At 44.9% G+C, this 20,183-nt stretch overlaps 2 protein-coding genes across 12 annotated transcripts in view; both read left to right on the top strand.

Moving 5' to 3' along the window:
* The window catches only part of runx1 (RUNX family transcription factor 1), a 48,253-nt gene extending 37,389 nt beyond the window's left edge, over window positions 1-10,864 (top strand). For 6 of the 11 annotated variants that reach the window (XM_078104528.1, XM_078104536.1, XM_078104530.1 and 3 more), the window contains 2 exons: window positions 7,650-7,796; window positions 9,093-10,864. In XM_078104528.1, coding sequence (XP_077960654.1) covers window positions 7,650-7,796; window positions 9,093-9,637 — 692 coding nt within the window. In that variant the 3' untranslated portion in view covers window positions 9,638-10,864. The remainder of the gene's footprint in view (window positions 1-7,649; window positions 7,797-9,092) is intronic. The other 5 variants (XM_078104540.1, XM_078104549.1, XM_078104545.1 and 2 more) reach the window with 1 other exon arrangement.
* A 2,649-nt stretch (window positions 10,865-13,513) lies between these two features.
* Window positions 13,514-19,108, top strand: donson (DNA replication fork stabilization factor DONSON). Its single transcript, XM_040191017.2, has 12 exons — window positions 13,514-14,109; window positions 14,458-14,532; window positions 14,618-14,818; window positions 15,825-16,003; window positions 16,223-16,298; window positions 16,425-16,527; window positions 16,793-16,886; window positions 17,357-17,497; window positions 17,605-17,803; window positions 17,886-17,955; window positions 18,075-18,205; window positions 18,674-19,108. Exons 1-12 carry the CDS (start codon window positions 13,660-13,662, stop codon window positions 18,812-18,814), a joined length of 1,860 nt encoding a protein of 619 aa, XP_040046951.2. The 5' UTR covers window positions 13,514-13,659; the 3' UTR covers window positions 18,815-19,108.
* The last annotated feature ends 1,075 nt before the right edge of the window (window positions 19,109-20,183 follow it).

Here is a 20,183-nt window from a genome sequence, read left to right as displayed (position 1 = left end):
AAAGTCTTGCATGTGTTACAGAGCAGTTCACCGCCAGAACAATAGGTGGAGTAACGTGTTTTTGTTGAAGACGACCTAGAGAGTCACGTCTTTGTGTGTGGAAGTTGTTGGTTTGTTTGTTTATTTATCATAGACTTTATTGCCCCGTGCATCGCCACTGCTACTTTTCGTCGCGGACACATTTGTCCCCTATTTTCCTCCCAACTTTGTTCCCCTCTACTGGCAAACCGTCGTTTGCGGAGATCTCCCTCCATGAATCAGAGGCCGTCCGCCAATGACGGCTTGTATAAGCGGTCATATTTACGCATTTCTTACGACAAAAGCTCTTCAATCTGGTCCGTTCTCTTGCTTTCAGCGCAAGCCTAGAAAAACACACAAGGGACACACAGGGGGGGGGGCTCTGAAAACACAGAAGCATAAACCAGGCTTTAGAAACTAATACACTTCTTTCTAGAGATTAGGGGACTCACAGGTAAGTCAGACAGGTATTCGTATGGGACCGGAGTTATTGTAACACTTGCTAAGCATTCGTTTTTGTACTTGCTATGACGGGTCTACACTGCTAACGTCGCCGGCGGCCTTCCAAGCGGGAATTTGCAACGGTTTAAGGTTTTAAAAATAACCCCATTTTAAAATAGTCAGTTGCAAAAAACAGTTCTGCCTTAGTTAGCTTGTGTTTGCATGGTTGAGTGAAGGACATCTACGGGGCCACGAGAACATTTCCCTCCTACTATTTGGCGAGGCTGTAACGGGCCGAGAAGAGAGGGGGGGAAACAGGCTCTGGGACAGGACCCTCACTGGCTCCAATGCGCAACACACACTCACGCCAAACAATATGAATCAAAGCCAAAAGCATGAAACTAAGAAAACGTGGAAAACGAGAGAAAATACTGTCAACTGAAAAATGTGAGGAGCAAGGCCCAGTCACCAGCCCGACCACCGGCCAGGTAGCCATGCTGCTGCCAGCCCCAAGCACTCCTAAACAGAAACAAAGACCCAGATTTAGTTAATAGAATATAACCTGAGGGAAAAAAAAACACAATTTTAGTTACCTACCAACAAAAAGTACTAACTGAACAAAACAAAACAGAAAAAAATATGAGAGAAAATCTAATCCCAGGCTGGACTTCTCTCCACCTGGGCCGTCTCCCACCTGGTTTGGGCCTCCCTGAGGCTCTGGGTCTGGGGCACAAACCAGAACCGTCACAAATAGCCAAATCATTTTTTCTAGAGATATGGAGGATAAAACGACCTACCAGCTTAGTGGGTTGTCAAACCAGACTCCAACACAGAAAGGCACAGCATGCTTCTGTAGTGTCCTTATGTGCAGCCTTGATACCCAGACTAATCGGTGAACCAATCGGAAGTAGAAGGGCCCTGAACTTACAGCATCTCAGGAGGGACATTTCCTCACTGGCTATATATATGCTGTATATATATTTTTTTCCTCTAGCTAATTTACATCCGGGAATTTATAATAGCAAAGTTGTTGTTAGAACTATGCGAGACCAGCCTGTAAAATGACCTACAGTCCTTTACTTTGGATTCAAACAGGCCAATCCCAGCTATTTGTCCAATTGCATAGGAACTTATTGGCTGCCATGTTATCGGTCCAAGCTGTCGCAACAGGTAGATTCTGGATCTGTTGATGGACAGGAGTCTGTTAGCATGCTAGCAGAGTTACCCCTGTGCTATCTACAGTGCATCCGGAAAGTATTCACAGCGCTTCACTTTTTCCACATTTTGTTATGTTACAGCCTTATTCCAAAATGGATTAAATTCATTATTTTCCTCAACATTCTACACACAACAACCCATAATGACAAAGTGAAAAATGTTTTTTGCTATTTTTTGCAAATGTTAAAAATAAAGAACGAAAACATAACATGTACATAAGTGTTCATAGTCTTTGCTCAATACTTTGTTGAAGCACCTTTGGCAGCAATTACAGCCTCAAGTCTTCTTGGGTATGATTCCACAAGCCTGGCACACCTATTTCTGGGCAGTTTCTCCCATTCTTCTTTGCAGAACCTTTCAAGTTCCATCAGGTTGGATGGGGAGCGTCGGTGCACAGCCATTTTCAGATCTCTCCAGAGATGTTCAATCGGGTTCAAGTCAGGGCTCTGACTGGGCCACTGAAGGACATTCACAGAGTTGTGCCGAAGCCACTCCTTTGTTATCTTGGCTGTGTGCTTCGGGTCGTTGTCCTGTTGGAAGATGAACCGTCGCCCCAGTCTGAGGTCCAGAGCGCTTTGGAGCATGTTTTCATCGAGGATGTCTCTGTACATTGCTGCATTCATCTTTCCCTCAATCCTGACTAGTCTCCCAGTTCCTCCCGCTGAAAAACATCCCCACAGCATGATGCTGCCACCACCAAGCTTCACTGTAGGGATGGTATTGGCCAGGTGATGAGCAGTGCCTGGTTTCCTCCAGACATGACGCTTGGCATTCAGGCCAAAGAGTTCAATCTTTGTTTCATCAGACCAGAGAATTTTGTTTCTCATGGTCTGAGAGTCCTCCAGGCGGGCTGTCATGTGCTTTTTACTGAAGAGTGGCTTCCGTCTGGCCACTCTACCAAACAGGCCTGATTTGTGGAGTGCTGCAGAGATGGTTGTCCTTCTGGAAGGTTCTCCTCTCTTCATAGAACAACGCTGGAGCTCTGTCAGAGTGACCATCGGGTTCCTGGTCACCTCCCTGACTAAGGCCCTTCTCCCCCGATCGCTCAGTCTGGCTGGGCGGCCAACTCTAAGAACTTCTTCTATTTCCGGATGATGGAGGCCACTGTGCTCATTTGGACTTTCAATGCTGCAGAAATCTTTCTGTACCCTTCGCCAGATCTGTGCCTCGATACAATTCTGTCTCAGAGGTCTACAGATAATTCCTTGGACTTCATGGCTTGGTTTATGCACTGTCAGCTGTGATACCGTATAGAGACAGGTGTGTGCCTTTCTCAATCATGTCCAATCAACTGAATTTAGCACAGGTGGACTCCAATCAAGTTGTAGAAACATCTCAAGGATGATCAGTGGAAACAGGATGCACCTGAGCTAAATTTTGAGTGTCATGGCAAAGGCTGTGAATGCTTATGTACACGTTATGTTTTCGTTCTTTATTTTTAAGAGATTTGCAAAAATTTACAAAAAACTGTTTTCACTTTGTCATTAAGGGTTGTTGTGTGTAGAATGTTGAGGAAAATAATGAATTTAATCCATTTTGGAATAAGGCTGTAACATAACAAAATGTGGAAAAAGTGAAGCGCTGTGAATACTTTACGGATGCACTGTATGTGTCTTGTGCAGGATTTTTAAAACTGTCTGTGGTTCCAGGTTAGTGTTGCTTTATGGCCGATAGATTTCACAGTCCCCGTGTTCCATTTCTATTCTCTATGTCAGTGGTCTCCAACTTTTTTACCTCACGGACCGTTTTTATGTCAGACAATATTTCGCGGACCGGTCGAGAAGGTCCGACGGGGGGGGGAGTAGTACTCGCGCTCTGTGTTCGCTGGTGGGCGAAACTGCCGTGCACGGTAAGAGGACACAATTGTAAACGTGAAGAAAAACGGCTGGTGACGTGTGGGGAATATGTCAGGGGACGAGGGCACATAATTAGGAGAAAATCCGGTCAATTTTCAAAAAAAATATATATAATATATATAAGCTTTCTGTGGTGCGGCCCGGTACCGGTCCACGGCCCGGTGGTTGGGGAGCACTGCTCTATGTGTTTCCCGGGAGTGATATTGGGCCTGGTGTTTTTTAAATCTTTGGTTTGTGGATGCTTTCACAGTTACCCAGTTTGGTTTGATTAGCACAGCCTGAAATGGTGGATCCCGGTCCGCTCTCTGGTGTCATTCCTTTGTGACACCAACGTGCATGATAACAGATGTGTGATTTAAGTGCAATCTCAAAAGCTAAACTAGGACTATGTCCATCAGTTAATTGTGAAATCTGTTTATTACCTGTCAGTCTGTCATTGTTTCCCTTCGTCTGGATGAATGAACCCAACTACAGGTGTAAAGGCAGCCTTTTATCGCCTCCTTATGTTAACCTGCTTTCTTTCTCTGTTTAACTCACATTCTAGTGACTGTGTGTCATTCTCTTGCATTCAGCTTGCATAAAACACGTTTCTTGTGGTTTTAGTGAGATCCATTGTGGTCTGTGTGTGCGTGTTTGTGTATGTGTGTGAGAGTGTGTGTTGCGGTTGCCGTGGATACTATATGAGGCACAAAAATACAGTATCTGTTCCTCTTCTGCCTTCAGTGGTAGTGACGCAGTATGTGCATTTTTTATGTCTATGCGTGTGTGTGTGTGTGCGTGTGTGCGTGTGTGCGCGCGTGTGTCCGTAAGTGAGGAAGCAAGTCATGAAGGAGGAAATGAGAGTCAGCTGTCAGGAAGTGCTACTATGTAAAAAAAAAAGAAAGAAAAGAAAACGTATAACCGTCAGAATTTGAAAAACATCTTTTTAGTTTCAAGTATTGTCCACCACTGGATATGATACATTTCAATGTAATGTATGTTGTACTAATAGTAGAATCAATATTGGTTGTCTAAACAAGGCCTTCAACATCCCTGAATACCCATAAGGAGATTACCAGGATCCAAAGATGTATACATTTTACATTACATTACATTACATATCATTTAGCTGACGCTTTTATCCAAAGCGACTTACAATAAGTACATTCAACCATAGGGTACAAACTCAGAAGAACAAGAAACAAGAACGTTTCCTCAAATAAGCCAATTTACAATTTGCTATAGATGAGTGGCGTTATAAGTACAATTTAAGTGCTACAATTTGTTAGTCTTTAGTCGAGGTAGAGTCTGAAGAGGTGTGTGTTTAGTTTGCGGCAGAAGATGTGAAGAATCTGTGCGGTCCTGGTGTCTTCAGAGAGCTCATTCCACCATTTCGGAGCAAGGACAGCAAAGAGTCGTGATCTAGTCGAGTGTTTTGCTCTCAGTGAGGGAGGGACGAGCAGTTTTGCAGATGCAGAGCGCAGAGTGCGGGTCGGAATGTAGGGTTTCACCATGTCTGGGATGTAAACTGGACCCGATCCATTCACAGCATGGTAGGTGAGCACCAATGTTTTGAACTGGATGCGGGCGGCCACCGGTAGCTAGTGAAGAGAGCGGAGGAGTGGAGTAGTGTGGGAGAATTTCAGAAGGTTGAAGACCAGTCGAGCTGCTGTATTCTGGAGGAGCTGCAGAGGTCGAATGGCGGTGGCAGGGAGACCTGCCAGGAGGGAGTTGCAGTAGTCCAGGCGGGAGATGACAAGAGCCTGAATCAGTACCTGGGCAGCCTTCTGAGTGAGAAGAGGTGTATTCTCCTGATGTTGTAGAGAGTGTATCTACAGGATCGTGTTGTTGCAGTAATATTGGGAGTCAGGGAGAGTTGGCTGTCGATTGTGACGCCGAGGTTCTAGCGGTTAAAGTGAGCGTTAACACTGAGTTGCCAAAGTTGACAGTCAGGTCCTGGAAAGAGAAGTAGTTCAGTCTTGTTGGGCTTGATTTTCAGATGGTGGGCGGACATCCACTGAGAGATGTCAGTCATACAGGCAGAGATCTGTGCCGCCACCTGGGTGTCCGAGGGAGGGAAGGAGAGAATTAGTTGTGTGTCATCGGCATAGCTGTGGTAGGAGAAGCCATGCGAGCGAATGACAGCGCCGAGAGAGTTGGTGTAGAGCGAGAAGAGGAGGGGGCCCAGAACGGAACCCTGAGGAACTCCCGTAGTAAGGGGACATGGTTTCGACACAGATCCTCGGCAGGTTACCCGGTAGGTGCGGCCGTCGAGGTAGGACGAGAGAAGGGAGAGAGCAGAGCCTGAGACACCAAGTTCCTGAAGGGAGGAAATAAGGATCTGGTGGTTGACTGTGTCAAATGCAGCAGAGAGGTCCAGAAGGATGAGGACAGAGGAGAGAGAGGCGGCTCTAGCAGTGTGGAGTTGCTCTGAGACAGCAAGGAGAGCAGTCTCTGTGGAATGGCCTGCCTTGAAGCCTGACTGGTGGGGGTCAAGGAGGTTGTTATGGTGGAGATAGGAGGAGAGTTGGTTAAAAAACGCACGTTTAAGAGTTTTGGACAAAAAGGGAAGAAGAGAGACCGGTCAGGGAAGTTGGACAGGAGAATGTCCAGTTCTTCCAGGAAATGACCCAAGGAGCCTGGCGGACGGTGAAGGACAACAATGGTTAATTGCACCGGGTGAGTAACTGTTACAGCATGGAATTCGAAAGACAGTTGGGTGGATGGTGGAAGAGGGTAAAGACAAAAGCTCCATTTGGGTGAAATGAGTAGACCTGTGCCACCACCCCTACCAGTGTGCCTGGGTGTGTGGCTGAAAGAGAAGGTAGAGGAGAGAGCGGCTGGGGGTGGATGTCTTACATAGAATACAACACAAGTAAACTTCAAAGAAAATAGGATCATGTTTTTTCTACATGAATAAATGCCAGCGCAACACTATAAAGAATAGCAGGCAGACACTTCATGCATACAAAACCTACAACATGAATGCATATAAGGAAGCTCTGACTTGAACAAGCATGTAATTACCTAAAAAATAACTTGGTTGTAGCGATACTGCAGCACACCGGGGTGACCAGCTTCCTTATCCGATCACCATCATTTCTTGTGTGTGTGTGTCTCTGTTCGGCAAAGTGGATGATCTTTAATCACTACGCTGGTTCTTTAATTATGTCATCAACTTAAAACAGAACTGGCAGCTGAATCCGTGAATGCTACCAGTGGACTGCCTGTAGTTAAATGCCGTTCATCCCGTGTTGTCGATCCCACTGACTGTCAACAGCCAACTAGCTAGTTCCATGAAATAAAAGTGTGTGTGAACTTTGCTGCAGCAAGTGTATAAGTAAAACAAGTATAGTAATGTGGCCTACTGAGCACAGCATGAACCGTTATGGCAATGTGTGGAGGTGTTAAGAGACGCCAGAAAAGGAGGGGGCTTGGCACAGGGCCTTAGGCTTCACCATCACAAACACACACAGAAACACACACACATGTCAATGCTGGAAAGAGCTCTTGGCTGGACTTGAAAAGCCTTCATTGGCGTCTTAGCTGCTGTGTACAATTTGCGTCCTCGTCTGGCCGCACATACACAGACACACACACAAACCCTTACATGTACACACTCTTGTCTGCGAGTCTCAGTATGACCGGCGTCATTTATTGGACTGAAGGGAAAAAGACTGGATTGAATGAAATAACATACAACCCCCCAATAAGCTTGGCTTCCTCTGGTTCATTTAGATCAGCCTTTATTCTGCACAGATCACGCTCCATATTGTGCATTTGAATCCATCCCCCAACTTTAATGATGTGTTATGCTAGATCTCTAAAATAGCCCATTGAGGAAGTAAGCGTGTTAACACTTATATGCGGCCTCAACTCATCTTACAACATTCTACTTGTACTGCATTCAAATGCAATCAGGCAGGCTGGTAAAAGTCAATTCTTACTTTTTGCCAGAATTTCCCAGAAAACTATTTTTTTCTAACTACTTCATGGCATCACCAAAGCAACAAATCATTATCCGCTTTGAATTGAGTTTTTCCCGTGCCGGTTGTCTGATTCCAAGCGAAGGCAGCGTTGCTCTAAAACTCTTTCCCTCACAGCTCTGAACGTTTCAAACTTCCATCTCTCTCTTAGACTCCAGACAGATGCAGCCGTCTCCGTCATGGTCCTACGACCAGTCCTATCCCTACCTTGGTCAGATAACTACGCCCAGTGTCCACACATCCAATCCGCTATCGCCTGGCCGCTCGTCGCTCAGTGACTTGTCGTCGCGACTCGCAGGTAACGCACACAAGCATGTGAACAAAGAGGCGGACTACGGGAAAAGAGTGGCCCTGGAGTTACTGTCAGAACGGCCCACTCAATACAGGGCGCGTTGCACACTCAATGCATAATTTGTATTGACCAGTCAGGGCCCTACCTGGAAAATACCCATACACTTGATATAACTGTGGAACATGAAAAAGAAATTAGATCTTTTTTTTTAAAATAATATTCGAATGCACCAATTAGTCTGCACACATGGACTAAAATGTTACAGGCTATTGTAACATTCTAATGTAGGTATAGTTTGCTAGATGAATATGCTTAACTGGGCTGGTATTAGATGGTTATACGTATAGAGCCTTGACAAATGCATGTCAACAGAGAAAGACCACACAATAAAAACACTGGAATTCGAGGGTAGAATTAGTTTGAACTATATTGTAGAAATGAGAACAGAACATACGATTGGGTGTGAACAGTGGTATCAGTAGTGTTGCATGCTGGGTCTGTTATTGTGTCTATGTGTGTGTAGGGGTGTTGAAGTTGCATAGCAAAAAAACAAGTTGTGTCACCAGTCGATTTCCCAAATTTCAAGTTTCCCAAATAAGTTGTAAATATTTAAATATTTTTATTCACCTTCCTGTAGACCTCTCTTCTTTTTCTCCCTGAGCTTTTTAGCTCCACGGTGCCGCGCTGTTGGGTCGCGCTCCAAACTCCGAAACCGGGTGACGCAAGTTTTGAGTAGGCTAGAGCAGTGTAGGTCAAACTCAATCACAAAGGGCCAAAATTGAAAACTGGCATGAATAGCAAGATACCTGATAGTCGCCTGTCTTGTCGCAAGTATGCAGTGCCTTCCGGGACTTTTAGTATCAGCCGTGTGCATCCTATTAAATGGCTGAAAGACATATGATATTTACTTGCGGGACGGATATAATTGTAGCGCGGGCCGGACACCTAAAACAAAGTTAAACTGACGTAAGAGATTAGGTAAGTAAGGAAGATGGAAAGCATCAGTGTGCATACAGATCGCGAGGAGCAATATAAATGTCAGCCAAGGATTAACTGCTTCAGCCATTAAGAGTAAATTTAAAGTGTTCTTTGAAGCACACAATATAGTAGGGTCCAGTAATGTCCGAGGGAGGGCCGGTTGGTGATGGAGGTGGGCCGGTATTTGACCAGCCCAACCTCGTCTGCCCATCTGAGATTTCCCCGCTATCCTTGTTGGCCAGTCTGCCCCTGTGTGCACAGATCAACCATAGAGAATCTAGTAGATAAGTGGGTTGTAACCTCTGACTTTTTGCCCCCTCTCAGGTCCCGACCTCACGGCCTTTGGCGACCCCAGGATGACCTTAGAACGGCCTTTCTCCTCCCTTCCCTCCTTGCCCGACTCTCGCTTCTCTGACCCCCGAGTCCACTACCCTTCCACAGCGGCTGCCTTCACCTACACCCCCTCTCACAACGCCGTCTCTAATGGCGCCCTCGGCATCACCATGGCGACAGCCATGGCGACCACTCCGGCAGGGAGGTATCACACCTACCTGCCTCCGCCCTATCCGGCGAACACCCCCCACCAGGCTCAAAACGGGCACTTCCAGTCCACCTCACCGTATCACCTGTATTACTCCACCGCCGCCGGCTCATACCAGTTCTCCATGATGGCCGGGGGAGGAGGCAGCAGTGACTCACGCTCTCCACCGAGGATCCTGCCACCGTGCACCAATGCCTCCACAGGCTCCTCCCTTCTACACCCCTCTTTGCCAAATCAGAATGGAGGAGTGGGGGTGGAGGTGGAGTCCAGCCACAGCAGTTCCCCAACAAACATGGCGGCCGCCGAAGCGGTCTGGAGACCTTACTGATCCCGGATAGGGAGTGCAAAGTGACCACCTGGTTAGGTGACGGCAGACAGCAGACACTGAACACATGAATCAGCACTCTATGTGGTCCTCGATTACTGCTGGAAACGTAAACGCAAAATAATTGGTGGTTTCTGTTTTATAACGGTTTGCTTAATTTCCACCACATCTGGTCACTGTAGTTTTTATCGTTACTCAAACCTACTACATTTCTTCAGAACTATTTTCAGTTGCAGATCAATCTACATTTGGGGCTGTCGTCATCATTTGTGGCGGTTAATGGTTAATGTGGGATTGAGCAAAAATAAACCACAGTCACATTTGGAAAAAGCAGTACCCAGTACAAAACGTCATCACTTGACCAAGAGCTAGATTTCAGCTTTCTACTGACAAAACAGCGTAAAACAAGCAGAATGACTTACTGCCACACCGCGGGGAGTAGACCTGGGTCGGAACCTGCCGGGCCTCACTCTCAGGACAGAGCAGTGGAGAGAAGAGAGGAGCGGGGTCAAAGTGCATGCAGCAGCACCGGACTGATCTCGGCCTCCTTTGTAAAATAGGAAGCCTTCATCCCTCATTATAATGTTGTTGGTGCTGTGTATGGATCGCTGGACTCATGGCACACATTTCCACAGCCTGTTTGTGTTGACCTTCGTCTTTCTATCACTCTTTCTTCCCCATGACTTAACCACTTCTCTTTCCTTCTCGCTTTTTTTTTTTTACAGAGCTCAGCCCATTTCCTCTTGAAGAAATGAAAGAAACATGATGCTCACTGTGTGTGTCATACGCCGCCAGGACAAATTTGGGCTAACGCTGTTAAATGGTTCACAAATCTTAGCTTTACAACGGTTGAGCTAGTCGATTGATTACATATTTATTATTCACGGCCCTAAGCACAAAGAATTCTGCAAACATTGAGAACCCGTAAAATCCTTTAATGTATTTTTGCAATACCATCTTAGTAGCATTTCATGTGTGTGTGTGTATGTGTGTCACATTTACCCATGATCCACTGTTGATCTGTACTAAATATAATCAGGTCTGTAATTAAGACCTGGATTTGATCATGTTTTCATGCTTTCATCACTCTTACCTCTCTCTGTCACACGCACGCACACACACACACACACACACACACATGCACACGCACACAAATGAGTTCGTTTTGGAATTGTTGATAATGCACATTTGGTTTTGATTTCTATAAACATTCTTGCAATGGAAATAAAACGCTTGTCCTGTGTGTTTCTTTGTTTTTCGCTAGAATTTCCTTCTGCATGTCGCCACCTGTATCTATGAGTATTCCTAAACACCCCGCCACACACACAGACACATACTTTTATCCAGTGCTATTCCTGAACCTGTAGGAATTTCACGAGGCAAACTGACAAGCCCCAGCTTGTTGTGTCTGCCAGTTTATACACACAGACGCACACAAGTTGCCAAATAAAGGGCAGAGTATACGCAGTATGGAGAGATGATGTCCTGCAGGAGAAGGTTGGGAAAAACTGGGGTGTTGACAATTCTCCAAATAAGCGATAAGAACATACCGAAACAGACCCAGCCAACCCGTTCACCCCTCGGCGCTCAGAAATAACAGCTCTAGACAAGGACAACAAGGCTGCTCAGACACAGTTAATGAGTATGCAGGACTGTTATGTATAAAAGATGGGGAAAAAGGTTTGTAAAAATCATTTTCAAGTTTATAAACAAAATGTCCTGCTACTTGCGCATCCCAAAGCCAATATTACCAGTTCTGAGTAAGACGAGGTGGGATGAGAGGTATGAATAAAGATGTTAAATAAACACTTAGATGTATAATAGATTGATCCCTAATTGCTGTCAAAATACAGAGTTGCAGGCCTTTGTTTTGAAACACAGCCATACCTCAAGTATGGCTCAAGTTACTCAGTGGGTATTATTTTGAAAAAATGAAACCAGGCCTTATGTTCACTATGATGGAGCCTCTAATTCAATTTCAGGTCCCTGCGAACTACTTTGACTTTTATTCTATTTGAAAATTAACTAATTACTTTGGGTGAAACGGGAAGGGAACGGGTGCAGCTTATAAAATACATGATTTATTCCTCCAACAGGTAACATATTATACTATCCTTAATTGTAACGTTTCTTCCTTTGTGAGGGAAATATTCCGCAACATTATAAATCAGGGTCACACAGAAACATGAAGACAGCTTTGTATTAACTATGACAGAAGTCTTTCTCCTCAACATATCAACAAATATCTAGATAAAAGATCACTTTAATTTGAATGGAACTTGATGATGTGACCTTTTTCTCCCTTTTACACTTTTGGATTAACATCAGTTAATCTACAAAATCCCCCTTAAATTCCAAAAAGAAATGTAAAGAATTTAAAATGATATTTCATTCATATGTAATTACTTCAAAGAAGTACAAGTGTATTGTGTGTGGAGATTGTGAATATCCAAGAGTAGTGCTGCCTGTGTTTGTAGTGATGAGACAGAGTCATTTAGCCCTGGGGGAGCAGAGACATCTAGTGGTCTCACTGCATTCTGCTTTCACCAAGTATGCGGCCCCAAAGCAGTTTCTGAGTTATTTTTCTCTAAAGGTTCTCACATTTATAAGAGATAATAATAACCTAATAACATAAGTTGTAGGTGGAGTAACGTTCAGGGGCTCATGGGGAGAAGGGCTTCAGCTGGGCTTTAGCAGATGCCTCAGAGGGTGTCTACCTTTAGCACGCTTCAAATAGAACAATGGGAAAGTGAGTTATTACCACTCCAATAACAGTTAAAGAAAACCAATAACAGCATTTCAGAACCCCTGTGCAATAATTGTTAGCCCTCAATTGAAAAGAGACTATTATAGCCCCAGTTCTCTCTTCTGCCCAACACATACGAGAATGGATTTCCAACAGCGGCCATCATTTGACGCCCGGCTGAGCTTCAGATAAGATTGATGACCTGCAGTAATGACAAACGAGGGGGAAATTAACAAGGGAGACAACATTTACATAATGTCCTATTAATCACTGTGAGAGGAGGTGGAGGTGACATTTATTTTTATATTATTTATGTTTCAAGTCTACTACTAAGCCATAAGTTCGGCGGCCAGTTATAAGTCTTTTAACCTAGTTTAAAGTTGGGGTAACAACTATAAAAAAAATAAAATGTAAAATAATAGAGATTTGGGTTATACATTGTGTGTTTGATGGGCGCACGGTGGTGTGGTGGTTAGCACTGTCGCCTCACAGCAAGAAGGTCCTGGGTTCGACTCCGCCCAGTGCCCTTTCTCTCCGGGTTCTCCAGCTTCCTCCCACAATCCAAAGACATGCTCTGGGGATCAGGTCGATTGGGGACTCTAAATTTCCCGTAGGTGTGTGAATTTGAGTGTGAATGGTTGTGTGTCTCTGTGTAGCCCTGCGATTGGCTGGGATAGACGCGACCCTGTGTGCAGGATAAGCGGTTTGACGATGGATGGATGGATGGATGGATGGATGGATGGATGCATTGTGTGTTTGATCCATTTGGATCCTCATCCTAATAATCATAATTACTGAAGGTGACAAGGAAAACAAAATTACTGTGAATTATAAAAATCTTGATAAAAGGCAAATTACAAATGATCAAGTTCAATAAAATATTTTTTCAGATGTTACAAAATAGTAATTAATAGTAATAATTAACAAGAACGTGATTTCCCCAGACATACCACTCATTTAAATTTTCAATTACAATTCAACGATGTGATTAATTGTCATTTTATTCTTCAATAACGCCACTTGCTGGGTGAAAATGACGTGTTTTATCTTGTGATATCACTTGGAAAGTGATAAGACACTTCTTCTAAAATTGTATTCCATTTTCCGTTTTCTTTTCTATGTAAGTAAACGCAACACGAGAGGGAGACTTCACGTCAGCAAGCTGCGCGGGAAGTTTGTACAGTGCGGAAAGGCGCAACAAAACAAGCGACAGCGGTTCCGCGCTTCTCAACTTAGTCCTTGATATTCGGCGGTTTTGGGGAAACTTTTTGTCCTCACCATGTCTCAACAGGAAGGCTATTCACCCAGTTTCAAGCGACCAGCTGAAATAATGCGAATGAGGAGGAAAAGAACTCGCAGCGACGCCAGTGTCTTCTCCAGCCCCAGCGCACCCGGACAAAGCGGCTCTCCGCGGGCGTGCGTCAGGCCCTTCTCCCCGGGACCGCTTTTCAACAACCAGAACCCCTCCGGACGAGGGACGAAGCGCAGGAACCCTTTCGCCAACATCGAGAATACCTTCAGCCCCAAGAAGAAGTTTCTCATTTACAACGACGACGGGAGTGGGGAAGCTGCGGACAGTTCAAGGCGAAGGAGCGAAGACGAGGGAGAGGAGGAGGAAAAGGAGGAGGACATGTCAGCGGCGAAGGAGCGCCACGCGGGGGCAACGGTGGCCTTCAGGGACCGGTTGGCCGAGGCGGAACTACAGGAGCACCAAGACATCAACAGCAAGGTGGCTTTATGGCAACGTTAATGGGTCCCGGATCAGTACAGAATCACTTCACTCTAATAGCAACTATTGAGTTATCAGGCCGGTTCAGGCCCTAAAAACACTGTCATAGAACCAGAAAACACCTTTAACATGATTAATGTTTGTGGGCCGTGAGGGAAAAATGCGGTATTTACAAATGATACTATTTATTTTCTTTAACAACCCATATTTTGATGATTTCTAGTTGATCTCACCGGCTTCACTTTGAATATGATGCAGCATGAAGTTTTCATATAACGCAGTTAAAGTCAGATTGATATGATTTTCTATATCACTGATGTGTGAATACTTTCTGTCATCTGCCTTTAGAAGTGTCTGACTTTCTCTGAGGACGACTCTCTCTTTGAAGAAGAAGAAGATGATGTCGGCAGCCTGCTGCTGAAGGTTTCATCCTCTCCATTTCCCTGAGTAGCAAAGCCGCTTGCATTCGACCTCTTCAAATACTTTGTATACAAATGTCTCCTCCCAGAGTCCGCAGGCCATTGCTCCGGCCTCCATAGCTCCCCCCGTGTGCACAGAGTATCCAGCGGACTGGAGCCTGAAGACCCGCCTCCTCTTCACCTCCCCGCTCACCCTGTCGTGGGCCGAGCAGCCCAAAGCCCAGGAGGAGGCTTCGGGGCTCAGTCGTCACTGCAGAGCTCAGTTCAGCACTCTGCCTCACAGCCTGCAGGTAGTCCGTCGTCCGCACGAGGCGTCGCAGAGAAAATCGTACGTGTTTTTGTGTCGCTGTAGCAGCACGTCTATGGAGAGATTTCTTCAACAGCCATTCAATGTGGTGCTTTGGCTCTCCGTGTTGGACTGTGCGAGCAGGGCATCCATCGGTCCAGGGGCGTGCCCTCCTACGCAAACACGTTTTACATTTAAAAGTTAAATCCATCAAAGTATACTAGGCTACTGAAGCGCTGTACTCCATTCTGTGTATGTTTTTAGTGCAAATATATCTCACATCTTGATATTAATATTGAAATTCTTTTACAATATTGCTGAAAGAATAATAATGCAATATAAAATGACCCTCCTAAAAACACCTGAGAGAGGGGAGCAGATGGGTATAGATTTTATTATAAGCGGCCACATTGTATAGATTTTGGGTTGATAGCTCACCACAGTGAGAGTTTTGTGTATGGAGTCGCATGGCTTTAAAATAACTTCATATTCTTTGCTTCTCCTCTATCGTGATTCCTAATAGTCCCATTGCAGTCTATCTGCTATTGAGGCTATAAGAGTAATCGCAGGGGAGGTACAGAATGGGTAGAGCCAGATATTCAACTTCAATCCAAAGCGATTTGAATTTTGCTTTTCCAAAGAGCTTGTATGCAAGCATACTACTTTTTGGGGGGGTACGCGTTAGAAATGCACTGATGTGAGTGATAATTAATAATAATCTTGTTAAACCAGTCTCCTAACTCTACTCATATACTACATAATAATACATATTAGTTATAAGTATAATGTAGCCTATATAAAAGGAGTTCAAATCGGCTCCATCTTTACAGCTGACAGGATGTAAACATGACACCCCTTCTGTATAAAACGGGGAAACACTGCTTAAAGCATTAGACGGAGGAGTACTTCTTCCTCCATGGTGTTCGAGTAAACAATTTAAACCATGAAAACATAATTGTTGTATGGAGATGACATGTGATGGTGCCACTCCCACCCGTGTCTCCTTGCAGGATCCCAGGTCTTGCTCTGAGCTCCGTCAGGCCTTCCAGCAGAGTCTGGTGTACTGGCAGCACCCCTCCCTGCCCTGGATCCCCCTGTTTCCCAGGATCAACGCGGAGAGAAGCTTCGCTGGGAGGAGTGCCCCGTGGGCACAAGACCGAGCCCTGCAGCAGAGTCTCATGAGTGAATGGTGAGCCCGCAGCGCCAGCTTCCTTTTCTGTGAAGTCACATGGTGTGTTAATTTGACCTACAGTAATAACGTGTGTGTCTTCACATTGAAGGGATTTCTAGTAAGCAACAAAAAACAATGCAATTTAGTTTCAGTTAGACTTGAAGGGTAACTCTCTTTTTTTGGCTAATTGGGACCAACAAGCAACAAGTACATTGCTCTTCTGCTCGTCTCCTTCAGGTCAGTCAGCCTGTCGTCTCTCTACAGTCTATTGAAGGCCAGACTGTGTCCTTACTTCTATCTCTGCTCCTATCAAGTACGTGTTGGTGCTTTTTGTTTTTACAGTGGAGGAAGCACAGTGCATGGCATCTTTTTTCCCCATATCGCTCCCAGGAGCACATTGCTTTCGATTCCCTTAATCTAATCTGTTCCTTTTTGTCAGTTTACAGTGCTATTCAGGGCAGCCGGTCTCGGGGGCTCCAGCAGCATCACTGCCGCCATTTCTCCTACGACCCGGGGTCTCCGAGAGGCAATGAAGGCTGACGGTGAGTCGTTTAGAATCCTACACTTTCAGCTTCCCGTCTTCAGATAGTCATTCATGTTGCTCCATGTAAAATACATCCAGAGGACAGAGACCCAGCACGTAGAGGTCCAGACATATCTGTTGTTTCCTTTAATTCCTGGTTTGTCAAAGCAGGGATTGTGTAATTTTGACAAATATAAAGCACACATTTAGTTTTAAACTTTGGTCGAGACAGCATCATTAATATATTCCTCTTGGAGCTTACTATTACCTGTGTACTTGTTTAGGCATTGAGTTCAGTCTCCCTCTAGTGGAAGAGAGGAGGAGGAGCAGGGAGCAGCAGAACCTGACCGTGCAGGAGGGAGACGAGGAAGACCAGGAGTAAGTGTGTCCTCTCCCCTGTACACCACCCTTGTGTGCGAGTGGGGGGATTACAGTTTCATCTGAATGCTGCTAGAAGGCAAAAAGTTGAGGTACTGAGGTGTGTGTGTGTGTGTGAGTGTGTGTGTGTGTGTGTGTGTGAGAGAGAGAGAGTGACAGACAGACTGAGGGAGCGCAGGGAAAGGAAATGCAGGACTTTGCATCCTCAGTTTTCTGGAGTTTGTTTTCTGCGGACATCTAAAACGATCCCAGCTAAAAAAGTCTTCCTTAACACTGTCCAACCCTGTTTTGCTAAAGTTCTGTTTATCGGCAAGGTGGATTATTAATAATCACACCTTCTGGAGGCTACGCTGAATGCATGTAATGAAAGAAGAAAAAACATTGCATGTATCACGGGTCAAACCCAATTCAAAAAACCGATTGATTTTGCTGACATGTTTTCGGATTGTGGCTGATGATTTGAATTGTAGGTGTTCTGAGCTGAAAGAGGGCAAGGAGACTCAGACAGGGGACGAAGGAGAGAACGACGACGAAGAAGGCAGCTTTTCCTGGCTCAAGGAGATGGGCATCCAGGACAAAATCAAGAAGCCAGACAGCATCACCATGCAACTGTATCCTCCTGCTGCTCTGTGTGTTTTGTGTGTGTCTGTCACACGCTGTCTTCAGCTTTGTATCGGCAACAAACAGCCAGTCGAGGCTCCTTCACCCCCCGTTATAGCCGTAAGGAAGGGCAGACCGTGTCTCTGGACCACAAGCCGGAGTCCATGGTGTGTGTGGAGGGACCGCACACCTTCACCCTCATCAACTTCCTCATCAACTGTAAGAGCCTGGTGGCTTCAACGGGTTCCCAGGCGGGGCTCCCCCCAACACTGCTGGCCCCCAGGGCGTTTAGAGGAGCCACGATGCAGACACTGAAGGTGTGTGTGCACATGCGTGCGTATAGTAAACGCATACCCTGCTGTTGCTTGGTCTGCATCTGTGTGTGTACGTGTGTTTCAGGCCCGCAGTGTAAACGTGAAGAGCCAGGTTGGTTCCACCTACCAGGACATCAGCAGTCTGGAGATAACAGGTACCCCTCTTCCATCATCTCTCTACTGAAACGTTGCATTTTCCTATTAATTTACTCAACCAATAGTTGGGCGCATTTTAGAATGAGAGGTTTAACTCGTTCTCCGCTCCTTCCTCTAGGACCCATCCTCCCATCCTCCCTCCACACTATTACCACCCTCCTTCGGCCTGCGCAGAAAGGGAACTTCTCAGCTTCTCTTTACACTCACACACCTACTGCTGTCATGAACACACACACCACCCAGCCACAGGTAAGAAGGCACATTTAATGAAGGGATCCCAGAAACTTACTGTTTCACATCGGTCACAACACAGGTTTTTTTTACATTACACAATTTTTTGATGTGTGATGAAGAAACAACATTCATCTTTTGAAAGGAAAAACTGCAACAAAATGCTCAATAATTCCATCATGTAAAAAGATTGTATCCAACTGTATCCCTCAAGAGCTCCACTGCTCTTCAACACCTGCTGCAGTGAGATCATCACGAGGTTATTTATGTCAGAATATATATATATATATATATACACACACTAGCCCAAAGCAGATCATAGTCTATATAATAGAAATGTAAATAACTTCAGCTCATTGGAGGAAGAGCAAAGAAAGATGTTTCTTGCTCCTCTCTCCAGTCACCACCCCTTCGGAACCGTCGTAAGCGAACGGCTCCTCGGATTAAAGATTCTGTCTCATTCTAGCTGTTTCTATGTGTCTGCAGTGTGCCGGTGGCTCGGTGGACCTGTCCAGCTGTGGCCTCCATCCTTCCTCCATCCAGCAGCTTCAGCAGCCCTCTAGCCTCGGCAAGACGGCTCTGACTCACATCAACATGAGCAACTACAGCTACATGTGGAAGAACTGACTGAGGGGCGGTGTTTTCCAACAGCTCTCTAACAACTGCACGTTCTGTTCTGCTCTGGGTCAGAGCTGCACTGCCACTGGTGGCCACTTGGTTTTAAAACTCAAAAGAGAGGCCGCTAAGAGGACACATGCGTCTGAACCAATACTCAATTGAGTGTCTTGTAACAATCATATTCTTCAGAATTCGTTTTTAATTGTGATATGCGCATCATTACAGAGCTAATGTGTACGTTTTGATTTTCTTTTGTCATATTAAAGAACTGCGGCACTGTCACATCTGACAGAAACAAAGAAATTAATACCGTGTCTAGAATTGAAGGGTTGATAAATTCCATATCAGGATTCTACGGTAATGACAGTGTTCTGGGTAGTTTTAAATATTCACCGGGTTAAAAATGGTTATGGTGACAGTACTGAACTTTCTCACTTATGACATCACATTTGAGTGATCAGGAGTTATCGATGTAACTTCAGTCCTTCAGTAAGTATAAAACATCTAGAAAAGCACCTTTGATGACCAATCAGAGCTTAGTTGCATAATAATTAGGGCTGTCAATAGATTTAGATCTAATTAATTAGTACAGCGATTCCCAAAATGGTGGGCCGCAAGAGGTCATTTACAATAAATAAATAAAAAGTTTTTAATTTTCAACTTTGAAAAGTTTGAAATTTATATAAAAATATGTTTGATGCGGCACATTAGTTATGTGAAACATTAATTGATGAAGCACAAACAATTTAAACGAACAGATTGGTTAATTGGTTGATCCATACTGGTTGTACACGGCGCTCAAGGCGCTCTGCCAAACATGACAAAGCTCGGTCTTTGACGGCGAGATGCTGAGCGGCGCTCAAGCGCGTGAGATATGGAGCTTGTTTCAGGGCGTGTCGGAGAAACAAAGCTGTCGTTCTTGCCGAGCACTTCATGAGATTAAAGAGCGGGAGACGGTGCCCTTTTCTCTACAGTGGCGCATCAACCTGATTTGCGCTCTCGAATTTTGACAGTGATTTGCGCTGATAGACTGCAGTATCTTATGCGCCTTATTGTGCGGAAAACACGGCACATGAGCTCCGGAGAAAATGGTATACAAAACATACATTGTCGGTTAATACATTTTGAATCAAAATTAAATTCTTAAGGTCATTTAATCATCCCTAGTTTTATGTTTTGATCGGAGTTGTGATTAAAGGTTTGGGTGGGCCGCAAAAGATTTTCAGATCTCAAAGTGGGCCGCGGCATTCTTGAGTTTGGGAACCGCTGAATTAGTAGTAGTAGAGATTTTGAAATTCATTCACCTCGATTAATGAATGTTGTTATTAATGTTTTTCTTTCTTCTCAAGACTTAAATCTTAAAAGTAATCAATTTAGA

Source organism: Gasterosteus aculeatus, chromosome 1 (assembly GCF_964276395.1).
Source record: "Gasterosteus aculeatus chromosome 1, fGasAcu3.hap1.1, whole genome shotgun sequence".
NCBI classification, from domain to species: Eukaryota; Metazoa; Chordata; class Actinopteri; order Perciformes; family Gasterosteidae; genus Gasterosteus; species Gasterosteus aculeatus.
Note: the sequence above shows the minus strand (reverse complement) of the source record. Positions and strands in the feature narration are given on the sequence as shown.